Genomic DNA, 27667 nt, shown 5'->3' on the forward strand with positions numbered 1-27667 from the left:
TCCCTGGTTCTCTCACCCTCTTCTGACATGGCTTGGATAATGCGGTTATCAGGTACCAAGGAATCATAATTCTGTGATTGCCACAATTTTTGCAAATAAAGATATTTGCACGTTTTGCTCACTTTGCATAACTCTATCTTCCGATGATGGTAAGTGCTAAACAGATTATGTGGCTTCGAATCCCAGCACAGGAAATCAATGGCGGGGATTTCACTTTGCTTGCAGCACGATGGCCCTGCTCTGGACACTTCAGTGGATCTCAGTCCAGCCTTGATCCTTCACAAAAGAAAAGCTCCTTCCTTCTTATTTTACTCTGTGCTTACTGGAAATATCATACAGCTGTCTCTGAGAGGTTTCCAACATGGTTATAAGGGCTAGAACCTATTATCAAGGAAAAACCCAACCCTGAAATCAGATTAAGTATGCCAAATTCTGTGCCCAACAGATTTTGTATTTCCCTAAGAAAAGAGCACACGGACCCGGTTTTGCAATGTGGCACAGAATAAACAGGCATAGAAGAGTGCTTTGAAAAACAGCATCAGCTGCAGATGCTAGGTCCCTGCTGGAAGCTGGAGGCAGAGGATCAGCTCTCCCACCTCTTCCTAGGATCTACCAGGTAGACAAAGCTCTCTTATTTTCCCAGTAGATGGGGAGCAAATGGATTATTGAGTAGACATTTAACATCTGGTGGCTTTCTTATAAAAATGAGGCTAAGGTCAAAGTATGACCTCCTACTGTTTACAAATCAGAAACAGTGACATTCATCTGAAGGTAATTAGTAGTTTCACCCCATCAAAATGATCAGATTCAAAGTTTGTTTGAGAAGAAAAGGAACACTGCTATGTAAGAGAGTGGTTTGCCAAAATTTTGCCCATCCACTGGCTGAGTCCAGTCTTGGCATGCATGAGGGCCACTCAGCCTGCTACTCCATGGGAAGAAAAAAGAAGGAAAACCAGGACTTGAATGTCATGCAGTACTTGCCTTCTGAGTCATGTTCGACTGAGACAGGTTGTTGAAGATGAAAGCAATCTTTTCCTGCACATTTTCAGGGGGTTCAACAATTCTCTCGGTTTGATCTGTGGCTACTAGTAGGGTATCAATGTTGGTTGTATTAATAGAAGGCTGCAGAAGAAGAACAATAATTTGAACAAATGAGCTAATTGCATTAAAGATCCAATAGACCATGGACTTGCACAACAGCATGAAAACTATAGATGGTGCCAGTCACTGTTTTATACCAAAGTTACAAAAAGTAAAAGAGACATAGGAAGAGAAAGAGAGGAGAAAGAGAGAGAGAGAGAGTAAAGAGAGTAAGTTACAGGAGTAAATATAACCAAGAGTCTAGCTGCACCTTAAAGACTAAGGAGTTTTATCTGACAGAGGTTTGATGGAGAGTAGTTGATTTTATCAATGTACGAAGGGTGGCCTTTAACTGACAGATATTATTTATACACATGCTTGAGCAAAAAGGATGTGTATGGGAACAGAAATACAAACGTTACAAATGCTGATCCTAACAGTAATGGTTCACAAACAACAATTGGAAGGTAACATATTCCAGTACTGATAAGAATGGTGACACATGCAGTGTTAGGAATGGCTTCCTTGTCATATCCAAGAGACAACACTTAACCTAGAGAGGCACTCTTGCACATGGAGGACTGTAATCAGCAGGGCCAGAGAAAGAAAGAAATGCAAAAAGCCCAGGCACCGAAAACTGGTTAAACAGGGGACATTAACAAACTGTAACTGGGTGGTAATAGAGACAGCCCTGCAGAGTTGAGCTAAGTAATACATGTAGGGAGATAAGAAGTCCTTGTCTCTACTGAAGCCACAGAAGAGAAGCGTTGAACTTCCTGGTGAACTCTTGCTCAGCTGTGTCCGTTGAAATCTGTCTTTGAAGTTCTGCAGTTCAAGGGTGGCCACCTTGAAATCAAAGACAGAGCGTCCTGGGAGACTCTGCTTACAGCAATATTAAAAAACACCTCTTTCTAGAAGGCAACACGACTACGATATCAACTGAAGCTGGCCAGAGATGCTGTGTGATGCAGAAGCCAGCTGAGTTTCCAGAAGCAAGCGCACCGTTTTGTAGGCTGGGGTGGGGGTCCACCTAGATGGGGTTTTGCAGGAAGACGCCTAGGTGGCTTCTGTGGCAAGAAGGGACCTTCAGCGACTTAGGGTGACGTGGCAGCTGGGCGGCTGGGACAGCATGAGCACCCTTACCGAGGTTCTGGCATTATTTACCACAGACTACGGTAATATTCTACACAGACTGGCCTTCAGAGGCCGATTCAAAAGCCCATCTTCTCCAGCTGTTTTCAACATCTGAGGTAAGATGAGTGACCACCAAAGAAAGCTTTTTACATGGTAAATTTTAGTCTCTCTCTCTCTCTCTCTCTCTCTCTCTCTCGAGGCTTGCCTGGTACTAGTATTGTGATTTTCAGCACCCGGCAAAGGTGTTTCATTTCCCCCCCAAATAACATGCAATTTTATCACATTGCAATGTATTCCATTTTGTTTAGTTTGGTCTGTTACTTTCTGCTGGAATACAGAGATCAATAAAAACCTCAATTCTTTCTTTTTTAAAAGGAAAGGGGGGAGAAGTAAAATCCCTGATTGCAGGGGATAACGGGGCTTGTGGGCTGTGTAGGAATCCCCGGGAGGGCCTGCCATCACCAAGAGGACAGAGCTGACCCAAGGCCAGAGAGCACCCAGCTCCCCTGTGGCACAGAGAGCATGACGAGATGGACGCTCAGGCTGGCCTCGGCCAAGGGCACTTCAAAACAGAGCGTGGAAAGGTGACCCCCTTCTGGACTGCAAGCCCCAGAATCCACCAACCATCACGGCTGGGAATTTGGGAGAGGGCGTTCCAAAACAGTCGCATTCCAAACCTCTGCCTCAACCCGAGCCCAAGGACGCATCTCTCTACAGGTAGCTGAACAGGATGGCAGTGAGGCGCAAGAGGAGAAAAGGTAGTGGCTTTTAATGCTGACAGCAGGCAAAGCAGCCCAACGGCCAGTGTAAGGCATGCAGTCCAGAGAGGACGAGCCAAAGGAGGACCAGGGCTATCGGTCCGGATGGCAGAGTGGAGGGACGGAGGCAACATGCTGGCGAAACAAAGAGGCCTCAACATGCAGGGCCTGAAACAAGAACGAGTTCCAAAGCAGAGGGAGACTGGTGACAGATGGAAGGGCAAAAATCTTGTTCGATGGCATTGTGCCATCCACGAGATCTCTCGGGGCAAGGAAAGAAGCTGGGAGGGCTACAGAACGAGCATAACAAGGTAGGAGGAAAAGCTAACATCCAACAAAGTGCAAGAATTAACCATGTGATGTGTCAAAACTGCACCTAGACAATCGTCTAACCATACCACCATCTTTCACCTAACCCAAAGTGCTTGAAGTGACATGGGAGGTTCGCTTCGAAGAGCCAACGCATTTATCCTCCAGGGTGCTTCCCGAACATGGACTTTCATGGTTTACTGTCATGGCTTTACGGCAAAACTTATACAGCTTAAAAGGACCACTCCTCCCCGCCTTCGCTCACGCCCGCTGGCTCGTGTACTTACTGGCACATCCTTCTTGAAGCTGACCCGACCCACGGGGGTGATGGTCGTCTTGGCCACGGTGGTGGTGGTGGTGGCGGTGGTGGTGACGATAGTGCTAACTTGGCCGGCAAGAGGAGTTTTTGCCGGAACGTGGGCCTGGGCCTGAGCCTGGGCCAGTGCAATACTTCCAGGGGTGGTGATGGAGCCCTGCATCTTCACGGGAGGGTCTCGGGACTGCTGCCCATATTCAATATACTGCAACAGAGCAAAAGCAAAGGGTGCTTGAATCTCACACAAACCACTCACGGCAGAACCTCCCTAACTGCAAAACACATCCTAAAATCCCTGTTTTTGAAACTCCAGGGAAATTAGCCACACAAGCATTAAATGGAGAAGTTGGCACTGTTAAGTCTCAGCTCTACTCCCTTCGTTTCTCTATATCCTGTGGGCATTCCAGAAGCAGCAACAGCCAGACAGAGAGGAGAGGAGGTGGTGCTGGAAAGGTGGGCAAACCTTCAGTGGGGACAAAAAGGAGTCAGAAGGAACGAGCCTCTGGCAGCCTGTCCCAAATTATAAGCTACCATTTGGTCTTTAACAACTGAAGCTCTCTAGTTCCATTAGTGCAATGGGATGAGGATTTTCCAACAGACAGATCAGGTATTGGCCCTTCTAAACCAGAATGGTTGTAATGTCAGCTGGCAAGAATTAAGGTTACACATATCACTGCTGACTTTGGACTACAACCTTTGAACTGAACTTTCCTTTCCGGTTTGGTTGCCCTCAGAAGGTCTGGGAAGACGAAGGAACGAGGGATTTATTTGCCACGCAAACCCAATTCTACAAAGAATAAGTGCTTGGCATGAACTGAGTCAGCAGTTCCAAAATCTGGCGCCATGGATGTTATTAGGCTATAATGTTTAGAAGACCTTGCCAGCCAGCTTTTGGGAATCGCCATGTTTGATCCATGCCTGGAGTGGGGCTCCGCAGGGCTAAAGGTTTCCCAGTGGGCACTTTAACCTATTTTGGGTACCGGCGACTGGACTGTAGCCAAACTTTTTCAGACCCCCTTGGTGTCCATTATTAAATGGACAATGAAGCACGAAGGGGAGGTTGAGACATTTGCGATCTTGACCCGATGTACTTTGCATGACTGTAAACACTCACCTCCTGCAGGTGATGCGGGAACTGTATAAAGTGACTAATAGAAGCCAAGTGCTGACAATACTGGGGATAGTCCTTCAATCTGTCAACAATAAAACTATCCATTAGCAGGAGAAAATGAACAGCACCCCCTGAGACCCCAACAGCAACCTCATAACAATAAATCTCTCGTTAAAGTAAAAGAGCTGTTTAGAGACTTTTCTGGTTCTGTCACAAACCAGTTGAAGGGCAAACATGTCAACGTCATTGTTGCAGCCGGTCTCGATGCCACAAGGCAGAAACAGTGCAAAACCACCAGCCTACCAAGACTGCAGGACGTCAGCAAAACAACAAGCAATTACAACTTTGCACTTCCAGTAAACTTCTCAGTTAAAGATGACAACCACGCAGCCTTTTGGTGGAAGCCCAAACAAGCTTTATTCATAGTATATGCTAGACAACGGAAGCTACTTGAATTAAAATTCATGTTAAAATATAGCTTTCAAAGTTGAAAGTGGCCATGGAGAGAGGGAAAAGGACAAGCGAGAATTCAATGGCTTTAGGACGCAGACAAAGGGACTCCAGACTGGTATGTACTACTCCCCGGCACTTTGACGTGATGGCATCCGGCCTGCTAACTCTTTCTAAGGTCTCTGAAAAGTGTTTTGCAAAACGGGCAAAAGATCATCTTCTCATCCTCGGGAGTCTTGGAGAAAACTGCCCCTGCAGCTGCTCCCAGACCCATTGAGGCAAAGCCAGTCAAGGTTATAACAACACCAGCAAGGGCATCCTGGGACTGGTTTAAAGGCAGTTTCTCCCCACCTTCAAACTTCCTATGATTGACCTGTTTAATTTATATCAAAATACACATTTCTTTTAATAAGTGAGGTTTAATTTATGCCTCTGTCGTTGGTTACGCCCAAGAACTGCCACATACCATGAGTTCTGTATTGTAAAGCTTAGTATATTGTTGAACCAGACACATAATAGTGTCCCCTGAAAACTTCTGAAAATATTATAAGACAGCACTCACCCAGCACTCACCTATTTTTAAACCTATCTAGTGCAGCGATGCCGAAATAATACATTTTGGACGTAAAAGGCTTTCGTAAGGCTTCAAGAACATAGCGCAAGGCCAGGCCCAGGGCCATGTAAGTCACCAGTCCTTTCTCTATGATCCCACCAAAGAGGCAGGCGGTTATGTGCAGCTCTTTATCGGGGTACTGGGGGAAAAAACGGTACTCCTCAAACAAGTTCCTCAGCATACAGTTAAACACTTCGCGTTCCCGTTTAACGTTGGAGTCCTTAAACCTCTGCAGCATTTCTAAGACCTGCAAGGAAATCAGAACGTCAGGAAGACCATCCGGATCTAAATTTGTTGTCCCTGAGCCTCTAGCTCAAAAGGGCATGGACAGTGTCGGCGATCCCATTCCAAACACTCCACACAGACCCCCATTCTGAGTTCAGGTCTACTCAGCCACCCGACCTCAGTCTATACCATTCCACAGGTGGTGTGTGGTGCTAGCAAATAATGAACAAAACATGATAATACAGTATAAAACCTGTCCATTTTGTGGACACCAGCCCCCTAGAGGACAGCTAAAATCGAGGAACAGCTTTCTGCACACCTCTCAATATTAAACCAGAAGAGGCTAGGCCAAATCTACATTGAGCAAACAACAACAACAACACACCTTGCCAAATGGATGAACGTCAAAGAGCGTCTCCCACCAAGACAAGACTCTAGCTGGACTATTTGGAAGTCAGTTAACAGACTTTGAAGTGAAGCAGGAAGATCAAAAATAGTCAAGTAAAATGGGGCTACTTGGATGCAGGATAAATTTTCTGTGATCGTAGAAATTCTATCAATGTAGCACTTGTGTGCATGTAATTTATGCCCCACCACACGTACAAAAGAAAAGCTAGCAAATGGCCAAGATAATGCTATTGAAGTAGCCTGCTTCCGGTCAAAAATAGTTTTATCTTAACATTTTAATTTGTTTTTAATTTTACCTATATTTCATATATGTCCATATGAGCAACATTCGGATACAAATAAACTGAGCAACACTCAGATACAAATAAATTAAGGTTAGAGAAAATTATAATAACTACCCAAAGCTTACCTCATCTACAGACATAGTCGGATGTGGTGGGTGATTATAAATACGCTGAAAATAGCTATTGGCTTCATCATCAATCTCTTTGCTAAAGTGCTGATTTGCCTCGGGCCATACCTGAGATAAGTCAGCTGCAGAAAAAAAAAGGCAGATACGAAATGTCAACCCATAATAAAAGCAACACTCATTCATTTCACAATGCTAGATTCCAGTGCAAAGAGGAAAGAACGCAGTGTACTGTTTCAACATGATGCACCCCACCTTTCGCTTAAATTCTTATTCATATTACAAGCTCAGGAAAGACTGGCAGATAAAAATGTAAGAAAGTCATGCTGGATGAGAGCAAAGGCCTGCTTAGCCTCACCGTTCTGTTTACACAGCAGTCAGTCAGACACCTAGATGAAGCCCAAGGGAATTCATTTCATCGGCTTAAACCTCAACTCCCAAAATCAATACTCAAGGCAGCTCACAACAAAATTAACAACAAACAAACCAACCAAGGGCAGCGTCCATGTCTTCAACTTATTACTTTTAGCTTTCAATATTGCCTTTTTGAAATGATGTCATAAGCTGCCTTGGGTTCTTTTTTAAGAGAAAGGTGGGGCATAAATAAATATTCTAAACAAGCAAACCGATACACACACACACACACACACACACACACACACACACACACACACACACACACACACACACACACACACACACACACACACACTACACTGAGGGTCTCTTCCCTCCCATCACCAGGAAATTTTTAACAACTGGGGCACAATTAATCTAAGAAACATTTTGGTGAAAGCTTAAGAAAGCCACAGAGAAAATGCAAGCAGTGCAGCAAGTGAGGGAGCTAGACATGCCCTGTCTCTGGGTAACACCGTACCGTTACCAAGAAATGGCCAAGTACCTTTTCCACCAACATCTCAGATCCTGCAGGGAAATTAGTACCATCCCAAAAACACCAATTCAGCATCTCAAGAATGAACAGCCAGTGCAGAGTGAAAAGGGGACCCGTCTGATGAAAACAGGCCCAGCTCTTTTCCTGCTCCACAGCACCCTGGCAGAGGATGAGGGACAGAAAAAGACAAGGCGGCTTTTGTACTCTTTCTGGCCCATTCTCCCACTCCCCGCAACTGTACATGACCAGCTGGGAGCACCAGTAGCTTCTTAGAGCAAAGCAGATTTTAGTCTGGTCACCACAAGCATGGGTGGACTAGCTGGGAGATCCACATAAGCTTCACCAAAGCTTCCTAAAGGAAAAACTGAATAGAAGAGAAATAAAACCTGGTTCCTTCCCTGACTACGAGAAACAAAAACTCTTCAGTCACACTTCGCAATCAGACGGCAACATCACTTACAAGGTTTCATCTTACTCTGCTGGAACGAAGGCTGGTTCAGTCCTGATGTACTCAGTTTTCTTGGCACAACAAACGGGTCATTATTCACAGCGGGAAGGCCGAGGGCCCCTGTCCCAATCCCCAGGCTGCCTGTCGTAAGACCACCTACTGGGAAAGATGTAATAATGTAATTCCAAAAGCTACTGCACAGGCTGTGGTCTTGCTAACGCTCCCCCCACCCCTCCCCAAGCAGGGTCAAAGGCACAAAGGGTTCGGACCACCTCCGGCAACATGGTGCCTTCTAGACACGGCACACCCATAGCTCTTCCCACCATGTCTTGCTGGGACGCTGTTGAGGTCAGAGAGCACCCTTTCCCCAAATGCAGGGCTGAACTCATTGTGCTGAAACAGCTTTCGTTTCAGGTGTATCACTACTAAATACAAACACCCACAGCCATACGCATCCCAGTGCTCCTTCTGCAAAAGGCAAGAAGGAAGTTCCTGCACACAGAAGGGAGCTTTTCCTTCTGTATCCTCGGGTAAATCTGCCACTGAGAATCGGATGAGCCTCAGGCACAAGGGAGGAATACCAGCACAACATGCTGCAGGTGAACAGGAGAACTCATAGACCTCCTGCCCCGCCCAAGAGCGATATCTGTGACCAACACTACACGACTTGGGATCAAAGCCACAGCACTTTGTGTTCCACTACCTGCTGAACCCCAGGCCTGTTGTAAGAACAGGAGAGCCAAATGTTCTCATACAAGATTACCTGGAAGCTGCGAGGACAGGCCGCCAATCCCACTGAAAGGTGTGTTCTGGTTTTGAGTGGAAAGTGGCGGAAAGGCCTTTGCTGGAGACTGAGGAGTACTAAAGGCTGAACTCAAGTTCGGAGGAAAACCTGGCACGCTCTGCGTGTGTGGGACCGCTGAGCCACCTAAACTCAAGGATGCCATCCCAGCAGCAAGGGGATCAATCTGGGGAGAAAATATTAAAAAGAGACAGCAAGCGGTGAGACCTGCTGGAACGGCCAGCCAGAGAGTCCTCTTTATTTATACGACTCCTTGCAAATTCAGCGACACCACACTTCAAATCCCTTATCCTTTGGGTCCCCTCTGGCAAACAAAGAAGTCCTGCTGGATCCTTCCAAGGCAACATCCTCTATTCTACCCGCTTGTCACCTCAGTGGCCACCAAGATGCCTCCGAGGAGCCCACCTCAAGCCACAGCACCCCCACCCCCAGGTCAGTTCCCCCTTCACAGCTGTCTTGCGAGACTTCTGCCCTCTCACCTCAGAGCCATCCTGGCTCAGGATCACTAAGAGTTTAACTTTTACAACTTTCTCTTACCCCCCCCCCCCTTTAAATCGAGTTGATTGCCTTTACACCATTTCACACTCTATGAAGAAATAATCCCTTCTGTCTGTTCGGAGTCTCCCACGGCTTCAGTGAATCACCCTCCTCACGGGAAGACACTTCTCTCTGCCCACTCCTTCCTCACTACGCCTAATTTTAAACACCTTTATCGTGTCTCTAAGTGCAAATCACACTTCCACATGGGAAGTTGTTCCCGACCAACTATGCTCTACTTACCTGGGGGGAAAACATCTGTGCTATTATATTATTATGTACAAGCCAAGTCCTCCCTAGCTAGAGCCTCTGCATTTGGGTTGCCCAACGTGAGTTGGTGTGTAGAGCTAACCAACCCCATAGTGTGTCAGTGTCTATGATGCCTTTCCAAAGGGACAGAGGTTCACATGATTCAGGATGAAAACAGGCTCACTGTAGATTCTGCTACAGTTTTAGTTACTCTCACAAAATTTCCTTTCAAAAACTGCTCAGTTGTGTTTAATCTGTAACTGGCAGAATTACTTCATTATTCTTTTAAGAAATAACAAAAGTTCCCGAGATAGAGAGATACACTCAACTAGCAGAAGCCTTCTAGTCTTTCTGCTTATTAAACCTAGGAGGGGCAGTGACAGAATGTGGGGGAAAGCAAGAGGGATGTGCCTTGTTTTTAAAAGAGCATTTCAGTCCAAAGCTGAAGAACCCCAGTTATAACAAGTCCTTATGCTCTAGCACTGCTGCTTGGCCTGAAGGGCTACGGAAGCCACATCCGGTTCAAAGGCGGTGCTTAAACTAGAAGAGTAGGCTATGCAAAGAAGCTTAATATACTTTGTACCAACATGAATGGTGTGCAAAAGAAACTAGTTTAGAGTCATAGGAGGTAACATCTGCCACCAGCCATGCTGCCATGGCTTATCTAGACACCCATGTACCTGTACAGGAGAGATGGCATCTAGGCTGCTAGCACTGGGCGGACGTCCCTTGGGCATCACTCCAGGTGGCGGCTGCCTAGCTTTGTTCATGACGTTGCTGCAGTTGGCGACCATGGTGAGAATAGTCTCCGACAGCTCCTGAGACACGCTTCTAGTGGGTGGGGGGTGGGGTGAAATAAGGGCTTTTTTAAATTTACTAGACATTTGTGAGTTTACTAGACATCCAAGATGACATTCTTTTCAGCTGCGAAAGCACCTCCTTCTTGGAATTCAAGGATCAGTCAATCACTCAACTGGAGAAGTGGCCAACTCAGAACGGGGAAGAACTGGAATACTCTCCTCTGGCTTGTCCCACCAGAATGGCTCAGGACTGTGCCAACCCCATGGATGACAGAAGGACCAACCTGTCAACCAACTTAAAGGAAGGTGTAACCTCCAGGGGCAAATGAGGAGATTCCCCCCCCCACGCATCCCCGGCTCGCCATCTCCCCCATGTATAGCCCAATCAATGATCAGTCGCCACACACAGCCACCCCTCAGAAAACCGCTCTGCCCAGAACCTTGACCTGATTTGTCAGTCCTGTCTTGGCTTTACAAATCTTCCCCAGAGGAGGTTTTCCCCTCAAAGACTCCCATGACTGCCATTCCCTTTAGCATATAACTGAGTCATATACCTGCAAGATCACAGCATGAGTAATTTGAATACCTAAACAGGTTTTACTTTTCTTGTGATGCCAAAAGCCATTTCCTGCAAACAACAGTTGACTATCCTGAACGCTTCTCAAAATTAGCTTACCCCCAATTCAATCTCCAGCTTTATGCTTTTATGTTAATCTCCAGTCTGCAGGGATAGCCCCAAAGACAGTTTTAATAATAATAATAATCATCTACCAATTAAAAAGGAATAAAGAAAGAAAAAGACGGCCTTTGATCTACCAAAATAATCTTCTGCTAAAGAGGTTTCACAACAGAGCAACTCACAGGGAAAGGGATTAAGTAGCACCGGCAATGTTTACATGTCAACATGAATATGAATTAGCTAAACGCTGCTGTATAATACACATGCTAGCTGTTTTTGCTGGGTAAACTTTAATCTCACACCCAAATCTGGAAACTGGATCCTATAGTGTGATTTCACCCCTTAGATGTATTAGCATGAAGGCTCAATAGTAAAAAGGAAAAAAAAACCAAACACCTTGTAACTCCTGATGAAATGCTACAGCTTTGCAGGACTGGAAATACTGGACTGGATCCTGATTTAGTCCTACTCGTTGGCCCACGTTTTAGAGACTGGGGGCAGCGATGCCTGGAGCCAGATCAGCCACCTGCCAAGACCGCCAATTCAGCTCCTGGATGAGTCAAGGCCACCGCGGCTCTCCTGGCTCTGGAGCCCCTCTCTCCTCCTCGCGAGGAGACCCCGCCACGCATGGGAGATCTCACTTGCTTACCCTGCACAAGCCTGAAGGCAAGCCAGCATGGTGGCCAGCGTCTCTGGCGGGAGCTGAGCACTTTTGGGTTGGTCTTTCTCTGGGGCAAGGCCCCCCAAGATGGAGGGGCATCTTCTCTTTAAGAAAGTCATGCAGGCTTGGATGAAAGGCTCCTAGAGAAGGAAAAACACACACCTCTCAGTAGGCTGCCCCCCGCCTAGCAAAACTGCAAACATGCAAATGGAATTGAAAGAGAAGTGAAACTGGGCAAATCCTACTTTAAATCAAGAATGCATCCTGAAAGTATTTTTAAACATAACGAGACGTTTCTGAAGAAGTGACCACTACCACCAAACATGCCGTGAAAGTGATTAAGCAAATCCTGCTTTACCCCATGCTCCCGAATTTTATCTGTGAGCCACTTGTCTAGTTTGAGGTATTCCCGTCGAGAGGCAAGTGCAGCAAGGTCAATAACAAAGGCAAATGGAGTACCATTTAGCAGCATGGACAACGCCTAAAGGGGAAAAAAAGGCAGAACACGGCTAGTCAAAGGACCACCCCGCTCCGCTCGCTTCCTTCCCCATGCACTCCCTCCCCCGACCGCTCACACGAAGCTGGGGAGAATCGGGAAGGACCCCAGGGAGGGCCAGGCGGCTGAGGACGGGAGGGGCCTGCCAGGCACTCAGCCTCCCTTACTGACTGCCTGACGTGGCACTCAAGGCCAAACCCACGTCCACAAGGAACCTCACACCTTTTCCGTTACCGTGGGCCATGCCTATGGCCAATACAGGGGTCTCTCCTTCCTTCCCTCGCCTACCAGTCAAAGCCATGAGGAAGGGATGGAACTCCCAACTGGCCTAGAACCTGCCTAGACCAGACAGAAGGAGCTGGCCCTGGAGAGTCAGCCCAATCACACAGCCTTGTGGGTGGGATCGGCAGCTTCCACAGTTGATCGGAGCTACTCCACCATCACTACATCCATAATATTTCAGGGGAAACAGTACTATTCACGTGTCATTCTTAAAACCTCCAGCCAACCCCTCAGTATGGCAACACAGCTTGCCTTTGTTTTAAGAGAGCCCACGAGAGGCTTTTACACCAATTCCACCAACCAGAAATTAAGTTACCACACAGGACAGACTCAGGGGCCACTAAGGCGGCACCTTTGGGTCACTGTAACTCTTGACTGAAAACAAAGGACTGCAAGCCTGAAAGAGTGCCACCTTGGTCAATACATCCTATGGCAAAAATCTCAGTCACCAAAATCCCAAGGGATTTTGTAGAGAGGAGAAAATTAGCAATTACCAGTCCCCCCCCCCTCGGTGTCGCAGCAGTACACTCCTATTTAACTCATCTTGGGACACAATCTTTGGTTTTTGCCTATCCCGAACCCTCTAGGTTTTGCAGTAGTACCAGCCCCAAAGTCAAAACAGACAAAACTGTAACGTAAGGCTCACCTTCAAGTCTTGGGCCACGTCTAGAATACGTGATAACTTTGCTTGGTCATACTGCTCCCCTCTCATGTACCATTCTGCCATAGCATGCATGATAAGCTGGCGAATTGAAGGAGACTGACCCTGAGGAAAAACATACATTTCAGAAGACCAGACAAATTTTCCAGCTCTTAAAAGAGGCATCTTGATGGTACGGGCAAGGTCTCCCCCTCACCTGCACTGGCTTTATTCCTTCCCATTTTTATTTTTATTTTTTTTTTAAACTGGTCACCGTTATAGCCATATAATACAACCAAATGCCCCAAACACCATCTGTAGGGAGCAGCAACACCTCTTCACCAAAGGGAGGGGTGAGCTAACCTAAACAGTGATTCAAGTCAACAATTAAGGATCACCATTCTTCTTCAAATATTGAATACTTAGCAGTTTAGTCAGTGAACTAAAGCTTTGACGTATAAGATTTTATTGACTTAACATATTTTATATCCTGCGTCTGCACAGAAACATTTACTGAGGCAAGCAACAGTTCCCCCTAGGGTTAAACAGATTGTGCCTGCAACTCCCACACCACCTCACGCCACCTGGAGAAAAGGGCTGGCGGCAGTGGGGGAGTGGTGTGTGTGTGTGTGTGGGGGGGGGGAAATGGAGATATGGTTACTGCTGTTCTCCACCTCAGTTTAGTCACCCTCATCTTGCACTGCTAACTCAGGGGAAAACCCAGGACTCATCCATCCTTCATGGTTCCGGCTAGGAAGACCACGCGTGGGGGTTTGGGACACAGAGGGAGAGAATGAGAGCGGAAGAAGTATATATCTATGCTCAGCCCCACCAGGACTCCAGCCAACCCCTCTTACGGAGTGCACAGAGGCGGAGCAGGACAGGCACACAAGGCCACTCATGTGGGGAAAAGAAGCACCATGCAGCCACCAAAGTGTGCTCGAGATGCTTCCAGTTTGGACTCTGCTGTCAAGGCAAGATCAGACCACACCGCGGCAAAGCCCCCTTACCTGCCCATGCCATGCATAATGCAGGATGATGGCAGAGTTGGGGTGGTTGCCAAGGAAAATGGGCATAAGTGTGGAGATGAGTTCATGTCGCAAAGTGTGCCAGGAGGTGTTGATCTGTAGTAAAGCCAATACCAGCATATCTGGACAGTGCTTGATCGGGAAGCTGAAGAGCTGCTTCACCTGCTCATACTGCCCCACCTCCGCCAGCCGCAATAGCGACTCAATCAAGTCCAGGCTCTTCCTAATAAAAAAGGAACCCAAGAAAGTCAGTTGCCTCACAGCATTCAAGCCTGGCCTCTGGTCTAGAGCTGGCCATTTGGTGATCAAAGTGAGATCATTCTCAATCTATATCCACAAAGGACACCCATTTCCCTCCAAGGTGTACGAACTCCACAGAAAGGAGAGCTGGGAAATAAAAGCAGTGACATGAACTACTCCCATTCCAAAAGCTGTAACATTTTGGGGGCAAGGAGCCTGATTCTCCCTCTACCTGCAGGCCAGATGACATCAAGAGTCAAGGCCCTGCCCTATCTTGACCTCGTCGGACCTCCGAAGCTGAAGCGACAGCTACAAAGCATCAGCGCTTCCCCTGGGGAACTATCTTTACTCTTCCCTGATCAAGGAAAGGATGTGAAAGTGCCACGGGGGGGGGGGGACCACCCAGCTGGCTTAGAAAGCTCCACCCCAGGTCCTTCTGCAATCACGGCCGTCTGCAGAAAGAGCCTTGGTAAGCAACAGCTGAGGATCCTGAAACTCGGAGAATTTGGGGTGGGGGGCGGGTGGGAAAAGGAATCATAATTCTAGCTGAAGGCACCTCTGCTGAATTCTAGTTCTAGTAGCTGCAGTGGGGGAGGGGAAAGAAATCCCACGTCTTGTTCTCCTTAGGTACACAATGATTGACAGATGAGCAAATGCATCTGGATCCCAAAGGAACTCCCTCTGCTATTCCAGATGTGCCTGGTGGCTCAAATTCTCCTGCCAAAAGGCTGCCACAAGATGATGAAGGATAACGTGTCCTGGTCACTGCAGAGGGCAGAAGCGGTTGTACTCCCACGAACAAGGAATGCTGCTTACCATGTGGCAATTTCTCGATTGTCATCCTCAGGGGGTGCTTTCAAAATATCTGTGGCAACACTATGACAGGGGTAGTCAGCAAAACAGAAGACCTCAGGGTTGATGAGGGAGTACTGGATAAATGAGAGCTGTGAAAATATGATTCAAGAGTCGTTTCAGGTCTTTATCTTATTCACCTAAACCATTCCAACACCAAAAAAGAGGTCGGGATGGAGGCTGCTGGCTGACAAGAGAAGAATGAGCCTCCCTAGTAAGTAGCCCTCCCACCACGTCTTCTGTCTGGTGTGAACGAGACTCCAAGCATGAGATGTATCTCAGCGGTCCCCGACAGGGAGTGAGGCGGCTGCCAGCCAAGACAGACAGTGTATACCCTGCTGGCTGAGAGGTACAGCTCAGGCGGAAGTGTCCAGTTTACAATGGTTAATAAAAATGTTCAGGCTGTTCTGTACGCCCCCCCCCCATGAGAGGAGAGGCAGTAGAGTGCTGGTGGCCAGCATGGATGCAGCCCTCCTGGAGTGAGCTATGCTGTGTGAGTAGAAAGGCTGTGAGGAAAGCAGAAATAAAGCTTTAGGAGCTAAAGTCTGTCTTGTGCAGAAGGCGGGGAAAAGATGGGATGGGCATAATTAGAAGTCCCAGGATGTATGAAAACAACTAAAATATGATCCCTCCTCCCAGGGAGACCTAGGGTGCAGCCTACACATGGAACAGGGAGAAAAATCTCTTGAGTTCAAAGACCTGCATGTGTTCATCTTCTAAAGCCTTATCATCTACATATGGTGATCATGGTAAGCTTAACATTTGCCTCCAGATCTGGAGCTAATTGTATCTCAGTTATTCTACATCGTGATAACTACCTCAAAACAGCAGTTATTTAAAGACTTTGTTATCATGGACCTGCAGATCTCAAGAATACAGAATACCTTAATAACCAACTACTCCAATGCTTAACAAACGCCTAAACAAACACCTTTTCCTTAGAGGGCAAAGCTTCAGCAACTAGGAAAGCAGCGATTCACTTCCACACACATACACACACCCGCCAATGGTATTTAAGCCAAGGAAAAGCAGCCACCTATTATTTACCTGGCCTTCTGCATGTTTCCAAGGTCTATATATGAGGTCAACAGGAAATACTTCCAATCCCAACCCTCTCTGGACACCATACACCACGATCTGCAAGCCCTTGCTATCACGAATTTGAAATCCAGGATGGTCTAGTTCATACGTAACTTCCTTGAAGTTCAAAGTTGGGTTCTGCAAAAAGATAAATGCCCATTTAATGCAGCATGCCTGGCTGCCTTCACCAGGGCACCAAACATGAAGTACACTACGGGAAGGTTTGAACAGGTTAGAGTGGTGGTAAGGGTTATGGCAGCCAAACCACGAAACGTGGCTACATGTCTGACATGTCAAGCCCTTGAGCAATCCATGTCAAGGAGTGGCATTACAGCTGATGTAACTAGAGCTTACCTAGCATCTCCACTGCCCCCCACAAACCCCACTTCATTCTAAGCAATATCTTTAATACCCTCCCCATATTCACAGTAAGCAAATCACGTCTTCTTCAAGCTAAAGCTTATAAAGCCGTAACAAATCCAATCTTCATTGTGTCTGGAAAAGTATCTGAACTAGCTGCCCTATATATTCTACACGTCAAGGGCACTTTGCCTCCTAAAAAGCTCCTGGGTGACCAAGTCATCCAAAGTTGCTGATTAGTTGACAGACTTCCTCTTTCTGGATTGGGGAGGGGGTGCAGGTGGGCAGCGGCATGGCAAGTGAAACCCTAGCAGGGTTCAGCCAACCGTTTGTAACAGGCCTTCTGTGTTTGTAACAGGCCTTCTGTGAACTATTCTGTAAACCACATTGATGCCTCGGTGCTAACAACTCAAAAGCTACTAGTGTTTCTAACCCAAATTGATGTTCTGAAAAAAGCGGCTCTCTATAGATTTGACATGCCCATTATCAAGAGCAGTCTGCTAATTAGGGACACTGAGGAGACCACTTCCTTCAGTAAGTGTGTTAACTATACTGTCAATAAAGAGAACACTTTACAAAACCATTTTTAGATGACAGCTCCTTAAAAAGCCTCTGAAGAATACCTGCATTGTATCAGAATATGATTCAATTCAGAAGAACTTGGGAGCTCTGTCACCTTTTTTAAAATGGTCAAAACTCAGTCTTGTTTGGTGTATTTGTTTAAACTGGCATTTCCAAAAGGCTGGTTAACGTATTCTAAAAGCACACACTCCAGAGTCTACCACCAACAGCATGTGAATATGGCATTTTTCAATCATGACACAAAAATTAAAGTCACTTAAGCAAATCATCAGACATGAAATGTCATGGTTTGGACATTTTTCCAACATGTCATATTAGGATTAACATACCAGTTCCTTAAGCACATCAATTAAAACTTCCACATTCCATGTATGGGTTTGCGTTCCATCATTTTTATCTCTTCCATCACTCCAAATTCCACTTCCGGGAGCAGAGATGGACTACAAATTAAAGATGTACATATAAATTTAGAACCTCTCCAGTGACCTACATGGTGTAGATTCAAAGATGTGTGTGTGTGTGTGTGGGGGGAAACTACAGTTGACTGAAGATACTAATATTTTACAATCCTCATGCATTTATTAATACTATAAAGCAACCAATCTGTGGTCCACTCTGCCCTGTCACCTACTTGCCAAGTCTGTTTACTACATTTGTATTCCTGTCCATCTAGTGACGGAGCTAAGAATGTGGCGAAAACAAAAGGGCAGCTGATTGAAAGCTCCTGAGCTTCCACTCCGCTGAACATGTCACATGAAAGAAAAGGGGACAGGCTGCTGGACAGAGGAACGCAGGACAGGGACCACAGGAGACCAAACATCAAAGAAGTCCCCCAGGGCTTCATTGACTCATCTTGCTCAATGCCATTAGAAATGTTGACCCCAAATCTCTGTGAAAACACTCCAGCACTCTCATCAGTTAAACGCAAATGACTTAGTACAGCACAACTGGCCATTTAGGAAACTGACCTGTAAAGGAATTCCATCAGCCAATCCTGAGTGTGTACGAGCCATCATTCCCAAAACCCTGGCAACCTGTGCAGCTGTGACCTCTCCAACCCCAAACTGTGTGATGATACTGCGACATTCTTCCACGCTAAAGGGAAGAGAGGCATTGATTTGATTTACTACACTCTTAAAACCACAGAATAGTGATACTTTTTAGGAAGACTTTATTGGTACATAAAACTCAAACAAATAATAAGAAAAATCAGCTTTTAAAAACCATGAAAACAAACAACTGCAGCATCACATAAGATCAAACTTAAAAGTCAAAGGTCAAGATCAAACAGTGCAGAGACTTAAAATTGGAGCCACAGCTCCACCCATGGGCCACGGGCCTGCCTGGCTGCCCCTCTGTGCTCCCAAGTCTCCCATGATCCCCAGGAAAACCTCTCAGCATATAAATGGCGAGGCATCTATACAGAAGCCTCTGGCGCAGAGTAGAAAAGATCTAGAACAGAGTCGGGAAACTGAAGACAAGTTCAGGATCAGTTCTTTTCATCCCAGAACCTGCTGGAGCCCATACAGACCACCAAAAAACCCACCACCACATACATACATACACCTGCCCGCCCCCCAAAAGAGAAGGAATCCCACATCACTGGAAGTCCCCTTCATAGCTTGTATCTAGTGCCGGCCTCAGGGAAATTACGGAACATACCTTGTACAAAAGCCATAGCCAACTTCCTGCATGAAGTCTGCCAGAGAACTCTCCATCATTGTTTTTGCTATCCCTCCAGAATCAGGCAGGATCCTGTCCATTAGAATGTCCCGTTTTTCAGGGTATAGGAGTGGTGCAAGCACCACGGGGCAACGTTCCTGGGGAAAATCTAAGAGCCCACAACACTTTAGCATCTCAACATGACCAAACACACAGAGAAACAGAACATCGATACAGAATTATGGTAACCAAGGAAAGACAGAAATCCTAAAGGAAGTGATGTTGTATCTCAGTTTTTGGCTGGGTAGTCCTTGTAGTGCTACATGGACTGCAAGTAGGAATGTGCCATTCAGATTATTTGACTCCCACTCCTGGAAGACTCCTAGAATATTCCAGCTGGAATTCTGGGAGTTCCCGGCTACACCTGTAGAGACCTGCAGCTCACTCACCTGGGTCAGAGCAGCCTGCACAGCCTACGACACACTTTGTGTGCTTCCACATGCACAGAAAAGTGAGTAGAAAAGGATTTGCATCGAGATGCATCAACGATCACAATAAAAACACGGCCACACTTCAGCACTGTTTCTCAAAGGTAGATCTGTGTTCAGCATTTTGTCTGAAGAGCCTCACTACTTATTTTGTTGTTGTTCTAAATGACTACCAATACATAAATTCCATACAAATATGGGGTTGGTTTGTTTTGGTAGTTAAGTTCCAAGTCAAGGCATCAAACACATTATGTATTTACCTCTACGTAATGTTTTGAGAAAAGCGTCAATTTGTTCCTGTCCAACCCCGAAGGCTCCTTTCTGCCCAAAAAGAAGGTGGGAGAGGAGAAGGTGCAGCACCTCTATGGCAATGTCTTGGAAGCCACCTTCTTGATTTCCACTGACGTCTGCGTCAATATATGAACGCAGAAGATCGGGAAGTTTCTGTTTAATAAACTGAGCCGCTTCAAAAAAGAGAGAGGCAGAGGTTAATAGACTTGCATAGTTCTTTTCATTTAGAAAAAAGCATATCCCTGTAACTTTGATCATCAATCCAGCTGCATCACATGGAGATGGTAATTCTGCTAGCTCGGAGATGCTTACTCACAGTTCCATTTACTCAATGAATCCAGGATAGATTAGAAAGAGATAGGTTGTGTTGTCAGGTCACTCCCTTCAATCAGGGAAGATTCCTAAGCTTGGGCGGGGGGCGGGGGCGGGGGGCGGGGAAGGGTTCCTTCAAGCAGACTCAGCATGGACTACTGCAAAGATCCTTGAAATCAGGAAACTGGAGCTTATGTTCTGGTACCACCCAGCCCCTGAATTCTAAAACTGAAGCAACAGGTTCAAGGGACTGGTGAAAATGATGGCAACGTTAGGCTACAACTCAGAAAGCAACTTCCATCTCCTAAACCCCAAAGAAATTGATATGTGTGTATGATATAAATGTCACTTACCAAAACCTCTTAGGTCTGGGTTGAAAGAGTTCAACAAAGCAAGGCCAAAAATAACCTAGGAACAAACCGGCGAGAGTTAAGAGTATATCTGTGTATTCAGTCATTGACTCAGGGGCTGGCAACGAGACTGCCCAAAGGAAAACTCAAGGGGGTGAACCGGGCTGCCCTTCCCTCAACTTTTTTCACCTCACCCAGCAACCACCAAGGCTGATCCTCAGAGGGATCAAGAGTTGGAGGGAAACTGCCTGCCACTGCTGTTACTCAGGAGCAGAAGTATTCTGACCGACACGAAGGAGCACATAGTGACTACCGGAGCATCTTATTTGTGAAAAATGCCTCGGGCATTAGCGGCCCTCAGACTTCCTCATATTCTAACAAGACGACAGCATCATCTGCATAAGGTTTTTATACAACTCACCTCTTGAACTTTGCTTAATTTGATAACTTTGCTCAGTTGAGTAAAAAGGTGGGGTGACGGCTTAAGACTCTGAAAGAAGAAAAAAGAAGGTTATGTTCACAGTCCATACTGGGCAGCCTGAATACAACTTTATAAAAGGGGAGGGGAAAGATCGCCAACAACCTTATCAGATGTACACTTTCAGACATTTGTACATTCCTCACTGATGCTGCGTCTAGATTATACAAGCCGCTAGCATCGAAATTCCAAGTTGCAGTAATGCACACAGCTGTGTATTCTGGCACAATAGCTCAAGAGAGACTTCTCTTACTGCTTTCACCGGATAACAGCTCTTCACAAAGTGAATACAAACCTTCTGATAGTGCAATGGATTTTCAATAGCATAGGACAACGTTGAAATAAAATTTGGCTTCGTAATCAATGATGCACACTCCTGGATCAGAAATTGAGTCTGAAAAGAAAAGACACTGAAGTAGCAAAGTGATTGCTTTTACAGTACACAACATAGTTATATTCACTGCTTTTTTTCTGGAAACATTACATGTATATCCACCAGATTAATTCAAATTAACTTCTCAGCGTGACATAGTTGCCAAATATTTTTACAGTGGTGCCCCGCTGGACAATTACCCCGCTTGATGACGAATCCACATAATGTTGAAGTTTTTGCGATCGCTTTTGCAATCGCAAAACTATGTTTAGATGGGGGAATTTCACTTAACGTTGATAGGTTCCCTGCTTCCGGAACCAATTTTTCACTTTACAACGATCAGCAAACAGCTGTTCGTCGGGTTTCAAAATGGCTGCCAGCTGTAGAAAATGGCTCCCCGCTGTGTTAGGGACGGACTCCTTGCATTACAGGCACCAGAAAATGGCCGCTGTATGGAAGATCTTCGCTGGACAAGCAGGTATTTCGCCCATTGGAACGCATTGAACAGTTTTCAGTGTGTTTCAATGGGTTTCTAAATTTCGCTTGACGACAATTTCACTGGAATGAATTAACGTCGTCAAGCGAAGCACCACTGTATATCATACTGCAGACTGAAGGGCTGACAAAATAGGCTTTGTTCATCTTATAAACAAAAGAACTATGCACACAAAATTTTGGTCTCTAAGGGATATGCTCACGACAGATACTACTGCTATGGGTAGAATAATCAATAAACTGGAACCTGAAACCAATTATTTTATTGAAAAATAGAACAGAGCGTAATGTTTGATACACCTTTTTAAAAAGTACAACATATTCCATTCTCAAGCTATTCAAAAGTTAAAATATCGAGGAAAACTGATTTCAGATATGTAAGGCTTTAGAAACAGCATCCTTCAGGAATATCTGTGCAAGAAACTCAAGATTGATATAACTCTCCAAAGACAGTTTAGAAAGCTTTAATAGTTGCATCAACTCAAAGGTGAAACAGTGTGAGATTTATTTTTATTTTGACTGCAACAGGCTGCCCTGTTCTAAAAGCTTATCTACGGGGGTGGGTGAGGGCATGCTGCATCCTAGACTGAACCAAGTCACTTTCTGGCCTTTCAGCTGCCATGTTCCTAGAACTTCAGAGGAGGACTTGTCTGTGTTTTGTTCCGAAGCCCAGACAAAAACAACTAAGCACCAGGCCTCCTCCCTCCACAGAAGCTCTTACTGAAAGCTCTTCCGGCAGGTGATTATTTGCTGACTCCTTTGGGTTTCTACAGGTAGGCAAACACACTTTAAGGAAGGCCTTTGGACTCTGTAACTGCTCACTACTCAAACGCTCTCCTGTTTTGCAGTTTTTAAACAATAGTGTACACAGATTGTTTTAAAGCCACCGATTCCCCACCCCTATCGGATGGGGCCTTTCAGAACTCTCTTGGATGATATTTCACAATGGCTTTGTAAAGCAATAAAAGAACACTGGTGTGAATTAACTGGTATGAGTGTGTGTGTGTCTCGAAAACATATAAACATGAAGAAACAAAGCAGAGGTTCTTCAAGAACAGAAGTTACCTGATGGAAATCTTTGCCGCTGCTTTTACCATCGCCACTAAAATCCACATGTGAGAATAGACAGCGTAGTAAATGCCTGTCTGCCTCGGGGCCGTGCCGATTCACAATCTAAGTGAAAATAAGACAAAGAGAACTTCTCCGGTACAACTGTAATACCAAGAAAGTGCTTTTAAAAGCCCATCTATCCATAGATCAGATAAAGGAAAAACTAAAACACCAATCTCCAAAGTGAAAACCAAGGACTTTGACTTTGTTTGGGACTGTCTGTCATTACTGCCTAAGGTATCTATGCTTAGAAACTTCAGCCGCTATCTACTGATAATATCCTCCTAATAAGTCTCTAAAATATCCACAAGCAAAGCCCAAAGACTTCTTGTTGCTTCTGCTTATCTAGTGGCATGACCACAAAAAGGCAAGAACGGAAAATGTTGCTTATGAAAAGCCTCCACACCAAGCAAGCGCCTCTCGGGGTTCACCCCATAGGTCCACGCCACTCCACTCTTTTCCCAAGGGTCTAATAAGTGGTCTGTCAGTGGGAGTCAAGGCACTGTCACCAAACAAACTGTTTCCTTCCCATTTCTTCCATACACCTTGGCGTCCGTCACAACCACTAAGAAGTTTCTCTCCACTCTGTTAATTCTCTGGTCAGAAAGACCACAGGATAGCTTTCTGCTTTGCCTGCTGCCAAGAGAGGACCACCGTGAACAGATGGCAACATATCACCTGAGGCTTCAGGGGCCAAGAACACATGCAGTGTTGTGAGCAGCCACACAGAAGGAACTCGCCACTTGCTGACAAAGGAGGATTCCCTGATTTCCAGCACCAGTCCTGACACAGTTGAAGAGAGGAAAAGAACCACGGCGTTTTTAAGCACCTTCGGCAGAAATGGTATCATTTCATTCCAATACAATTTCAGTTCATCTGTTCTGAAATGCATCCCTGTGGCAAATGCAGGATGATGTCAGTTTCTCTTTTTAGGCCTAACAATTTTTTTTCTCAGTAATCCAAACAACCTTAAAAAGAAGGCAAGTGAAGTTTGCAGTCTGGCAATATGATATAAGGTCTGCCATGCATTTGAAAACTGCAGACATTCCAGTACAACAGGTTTAACAAGAACCTTAGGAAGTCTGGACAGGAGTGGGGCCTCCTCTTTCTCCTGCCTCAGTGAATGTCACCCTGGGAGCAGTTTTTTTCTCTCCCACAAATCAGGGACTCTGCAAGCCTTCCGAGGGCTTCAGCACTTTCTCACATGATTCTTTGAAAGGGACTCAACTCTGATCTGCCTGTAAGTCAACCAGCTTTGCCAGACAACCAGAGGAGGGGAACTCTTCCTGTTCAGAAAGAACAGGAATTTTACAAGCCTTCCTTTGTGCCTGCAAGTCCGGACACCAGCCTAAGGAGAAAAGGTACCCTCGCTGAAAAGCACTCCGTGGACTGGATTTCTTTTATCAAAACAACCCGCTGTGGCTCCTTCACAAGTGTGCTGTGCAGAAAGGGAGAAGGCACGGGAGAACTGCACTGCCCCGGTGGTGAACTGCTGTCACCAAATGAAAAGGCATTTGAAGAATCATCATTTAAAACTTATATATCTTTTTGCTCATTTCCCACTCTCTTTCATTCTTTGCACACCCTTCCTCTCTCTCTTGTTGTCCACTAACCAGCCAACTCTTCCTGAACTAAATGGCTGCAGGGGCTTCTGGAGGATGGAACGTCTACTAGGCTCCTGAAGCATCTTCTCTGGTTTCTTTCTTTCAAACAAAAAATGACTAAACAATCTCCCTTCTTCCAGAACAATTGTCTTGTCACTTCTGCAACCAAGCATGTTCAACACGAAAATAAATGGGCTATATATTATCTCCGCAACTGGGGTTTGGTATCAGAAAACGTATGTACTGAATAGCTGAGGAGTAAATATTATTTCCTATGTAAGACCAACTTTTACAGAAATGAAAAGTTACTTGCAGATTACAAATCCTTGCTTCAGCCCATCTGCACAGTTGGCAGGCTGCTACTCCTCCAAAACGGACTACCTTTTTCTACAAGGTTATGCATGGTCTGAAAACAGCTTAAATGATTCAGGCTGAAGCAGATCTCTGGAATGTAAGCCACTTCATCTTCAGCTCCACAGAAAGGTGTAAAGGAGAATGTCTCAGCCCCATCAAACCTCTTAATGGAAGACTAACATTGCATTTTCCTATAAGCTGTGAATATTTTTCTGATGGATGTGCAAGCTAAGCACCACGCAGGTTGCTAGATCGGCAGAACTGTTCCAAGAAAGTGAGTTCTCAACCACACACTTTCACACAAGATCACTGAGGGTACCTATCAGTGGAAAACAACAACAAAAACATGCCGAAGATATCTGAAACAAAGGGCTGAAAAATAAAAGCAAAAGAAGAAAAAGGGTGCACTTCATTCATGCAAATTCCTCCCAACATGGGGCGGGGGGAAGGCGGGCAGGAAGGAACTGAGGGAGAAAACAGAAGCCGTGTCTCTTCTACACATGCCAAACCATTCACCCAAAGGCACCCGGTTACACAAAGCTCAAAATGTTATTCTCAACAGACACAGAACCTATATGACAGAATGCTCAAAACCTACAAAGCCTGTAACAAAAAAAGGTGAGAACAAATATGGCCTCTGTTACTACCTCCGCCACCAAAAGGCCATTTTAAGTCACTAGCTGAGCTATCCACTCCCTATCCCCATCTCCAAAGAACTATAGAACAGTCAAGAAAAAAAGTCAGGTGACAATCTTCATTGCTTTGACATCACTGAGAGTAGTGAGGAAAAGAATTTCAAAGTATGCTATGTCTATTGTATAAGCATCCTAAAGGTGACTGTCTCAAAAACATAAATTAAGACTTCTGAAAACTAAACCTTTGGCATTCAACCTATGAAAAAGACAGCGGAATTACAAGAATGACATCAATTACAGAGGAGGCTGTGTTAAGCCTGTCTCACTGGGAAAAAAATCCCCAGAATCCTAGGAGACCTTAAACAATAAAAAGTGTTAGCTATCTCAGGTTTCCACATACTGTAACCCTCTGCACTTGCCATACAAAGCAACTGTCCTATCTTAGAAGCTATCCTTTTCGGAACCACCTCCATCAGTCAGAAGCAGATACTTCAAGGACGCAAAATGAGCTGTTCATTCAGTTTTTGCTTCCCATCATTTTATATGAGAATAAATGTTTGTGTATTCTCTACTTACGTGCTGTATTTCCTGCTGGCTGGCTCGGTAGTTTTTCTTGGTTAAATTGTCCACTAGATAGCTGATTTGAGACAAGGCCAGCGAGAGCGAGTCAAGATTCATTGCTGGTTGGGGCGGAAGCAGGCGGCCGAGCCCGGCGCAAAATCACCATTATTCCCCTTTAGTCACCTCAGAGGCAGGTTAATTTTTTTCCAGTGAGCCTGTATCTTGACGGATGCTAGATCTTCAGCTCTTCTTTCCCAACACTCTCAATCTGTTCTGAACCATGGCACCTGCAAGACAAGAGAGAGCAGCATTCACACCTCCTCAAACGTTAAAGCTGTATACAGTTGCATTATAATAGATCATCTTTGTTGATAACCGCTCATGTATAACTGAAGGACCCTACGCTCCAAGTCCTATCTGAAGCAAATGAACCTCAGGGCAAAATAAATTACTTTTGGCTTGATGTAATTACAATGGGGGAAGCAATCTTTTTTCTTTCCTTGATTTGCAATCATTAACCCTAACTGTTTTCAACTCTTGTTTGAATATTTGGGAATGTTCACACTTCTATTCTACTCAAAGGAGAATATGGGTCAACAACATTCTGAAAGTCTTGATGCTCTTGATCAATTTTCTCTCTTAATCACTGCAGATGTACTACTCAAACACCACACCCCCAAGAACTGGTATTCCTAGATGCCTTCATGTGTCACATGAACTATGGCACCATTTCCAAGAAATGATTCCAGGAGCTCTCTTCTTGTTGTGTTATGAATGGTCGGGAGGAAAATACTTTTCAATCTATCATGCAACATTAATTCATTCTCCAACAGCTAGTGTTGGATTAGGACTTAGCAAACCTGAGTTCAGATCTCCACATAGTCATAAAATACACTGGATTACCCTGGGTTGCTCACACTCAGTCATGAAGGTTGTTGTGCAAAGGAAGATGGAAGGATAACTTTGTAAGCCCCCTTAAGCCCACTGGATAAAAGGCAACATACATGTTGCAAAGAAGTGCAAGCAACAACAGCCTGCTATTTAAACAAGAATATTTCTAAAAGCCTTTTTGGACACAAAGGCACTTAAGCTTTCCTCACTGAGAAAGAAAGCAATTGTTAGCTATTTAGTCCCTATAATGATCCTTATCATTTCAGAGAGGAAATGCAACAACCGAAAAAGATGGCAATTGTTTCAGGAAGTAAGAGGGGTTTGGAAAGAGTCAGAGAGCTATAATCATGGAGAGATACAGGAGGTAAGCACACAAGAGCTTCTCCGTGACTCAGGAGAGGCAAAGAAGCCTGTAGAGGTTTGAAAGAAGGAACAGTGTGACCAGAGCAAAGAGAGCAGTACATAATGCTGGCAGCTGAATGCTACATACATATGAGAAGACTTTGAGTAAGAGAAGATGTGCAAAATGATAAAGCATATGCTTTGCAATCAGGTCCAACTCCTGCTATATCCTATCGAACCCTGGGGGTGATGCTGAAAATACTAGCTTCTCTGAGGCCAC

General features: G+C 45.3%; 1 protein-coding gene and 1 non-coding gene across 11 annotated transcripts in view; both read right to left on the reverse strand.

The window, feature by feature from the left end:
* The window catches only part of CNOT1 (CCR4-NOT transcription complex subunit 1), a 51295-nt gene that overhangs the window by 21060 nt on the left and 2568 nt on the right, over window positions 1-27667 (reverse strand). For 2 of the 10 annotated variants that reach the window (XM_072980579.2, XM_072980574.2), the window contains exons 2-24: window positions 26170-26441; window positions 22956-23063; window positions 21318-21416; window positions 20966-21034; window positions 20548-20602; window positions 19852-20055; window positions 19104-19272; window positions 18410-18536; window positions 17771-17881; window positions 16467-16637; window positions 15384-15511; window positions 14310-14550; window positions 13306-13425; window positions 12240-12362; window positions 11870-12021; window positions 10422-10572; window positions 8917-9121; window positions 8181-8309; window positions 6814-6938; window positions 5732-6018; window positions 4712-4790; window positions 3569-3802; window positions 982-1122 (exon numbers count right to left, since the gene is read on the reverse strand). In XM_072980579.2, coding sequence (XP_072836680.1) covers window positions 982-1122; window positions 3569-3802; window positions 4712-4790; window positions 5732-6018; window positions 6814-6938; window positions 8181-8309; window positions 8917-9121; window positions 10422-10572; window positions 11870-12021; window positions 12240-12362; window positions 13306-13425; window positions 14310-14550; window positions 15384-15511; window positions 16467-16637; window positions 17771-17881; window positions 18410-18536; window positions 19104-19272; window positions 19852-20055; window positions 20548-20602; window positions 20966-21034; window positions 21318-21416; window positions 22956-23063; window positions 26170-26271 — 3330 coding nt within the window. In that variant the 5' untranslated portion in view covers window positions 26272-26441. Of the gene's footprint in view, window positions 1-981; window positions 1123-3568; window positions 3803-4711; window positions 4791-5731; window positions 6019-6813; window positions 6939-8165; window positions 8313-8916; window positions 9122-10421; window positions 10573-11869; window positions 12022-12239; window positions 12363-13305; window positions 13426-14309; window positions 14551-15383; window positions 15512-16466; window positions 16638-17770; window positions 17882-18409; window positions 18537-19103; window positions 19273-19851; window positions 20056-20547; window positions 20603-20965; window positions 21035-21317; window positions 21417-22955; window positions 23064-26169; window positions 26442-27667 lie in introns of all 10 variants that reach the window. The other 8 variants (XM_072980576.2, XM_072980572.2, XM_072980577.2 and 5 more) reach the window with 5 other exon arrangements.
* On the reverse strand, window positions 10145-10278 carry LOC140702236 (small nucleolar RNA SNORA50). Its single transcript, XR_012081329.2, has one exon. It is a non-coding gene; the product is annotated as a small nucleolar RNA SNORA50 (small nucleolar RNA).

Source organism: Pogona vitticeps, chromosome 10 (genome assembly GCF_051106095.1).
Source record: "Pogona vitticeps strain Pit_001003342236 chromosome 10, PviZW2.1, whole genome shotgun sequence".
Taxonomy (NCBI): domain Eukaryota; kingdom Metazoa; phylum Chordata; class Lepidosauria; order Squamata; family Agamidae; genus Pogona; species Pogona vitticeps.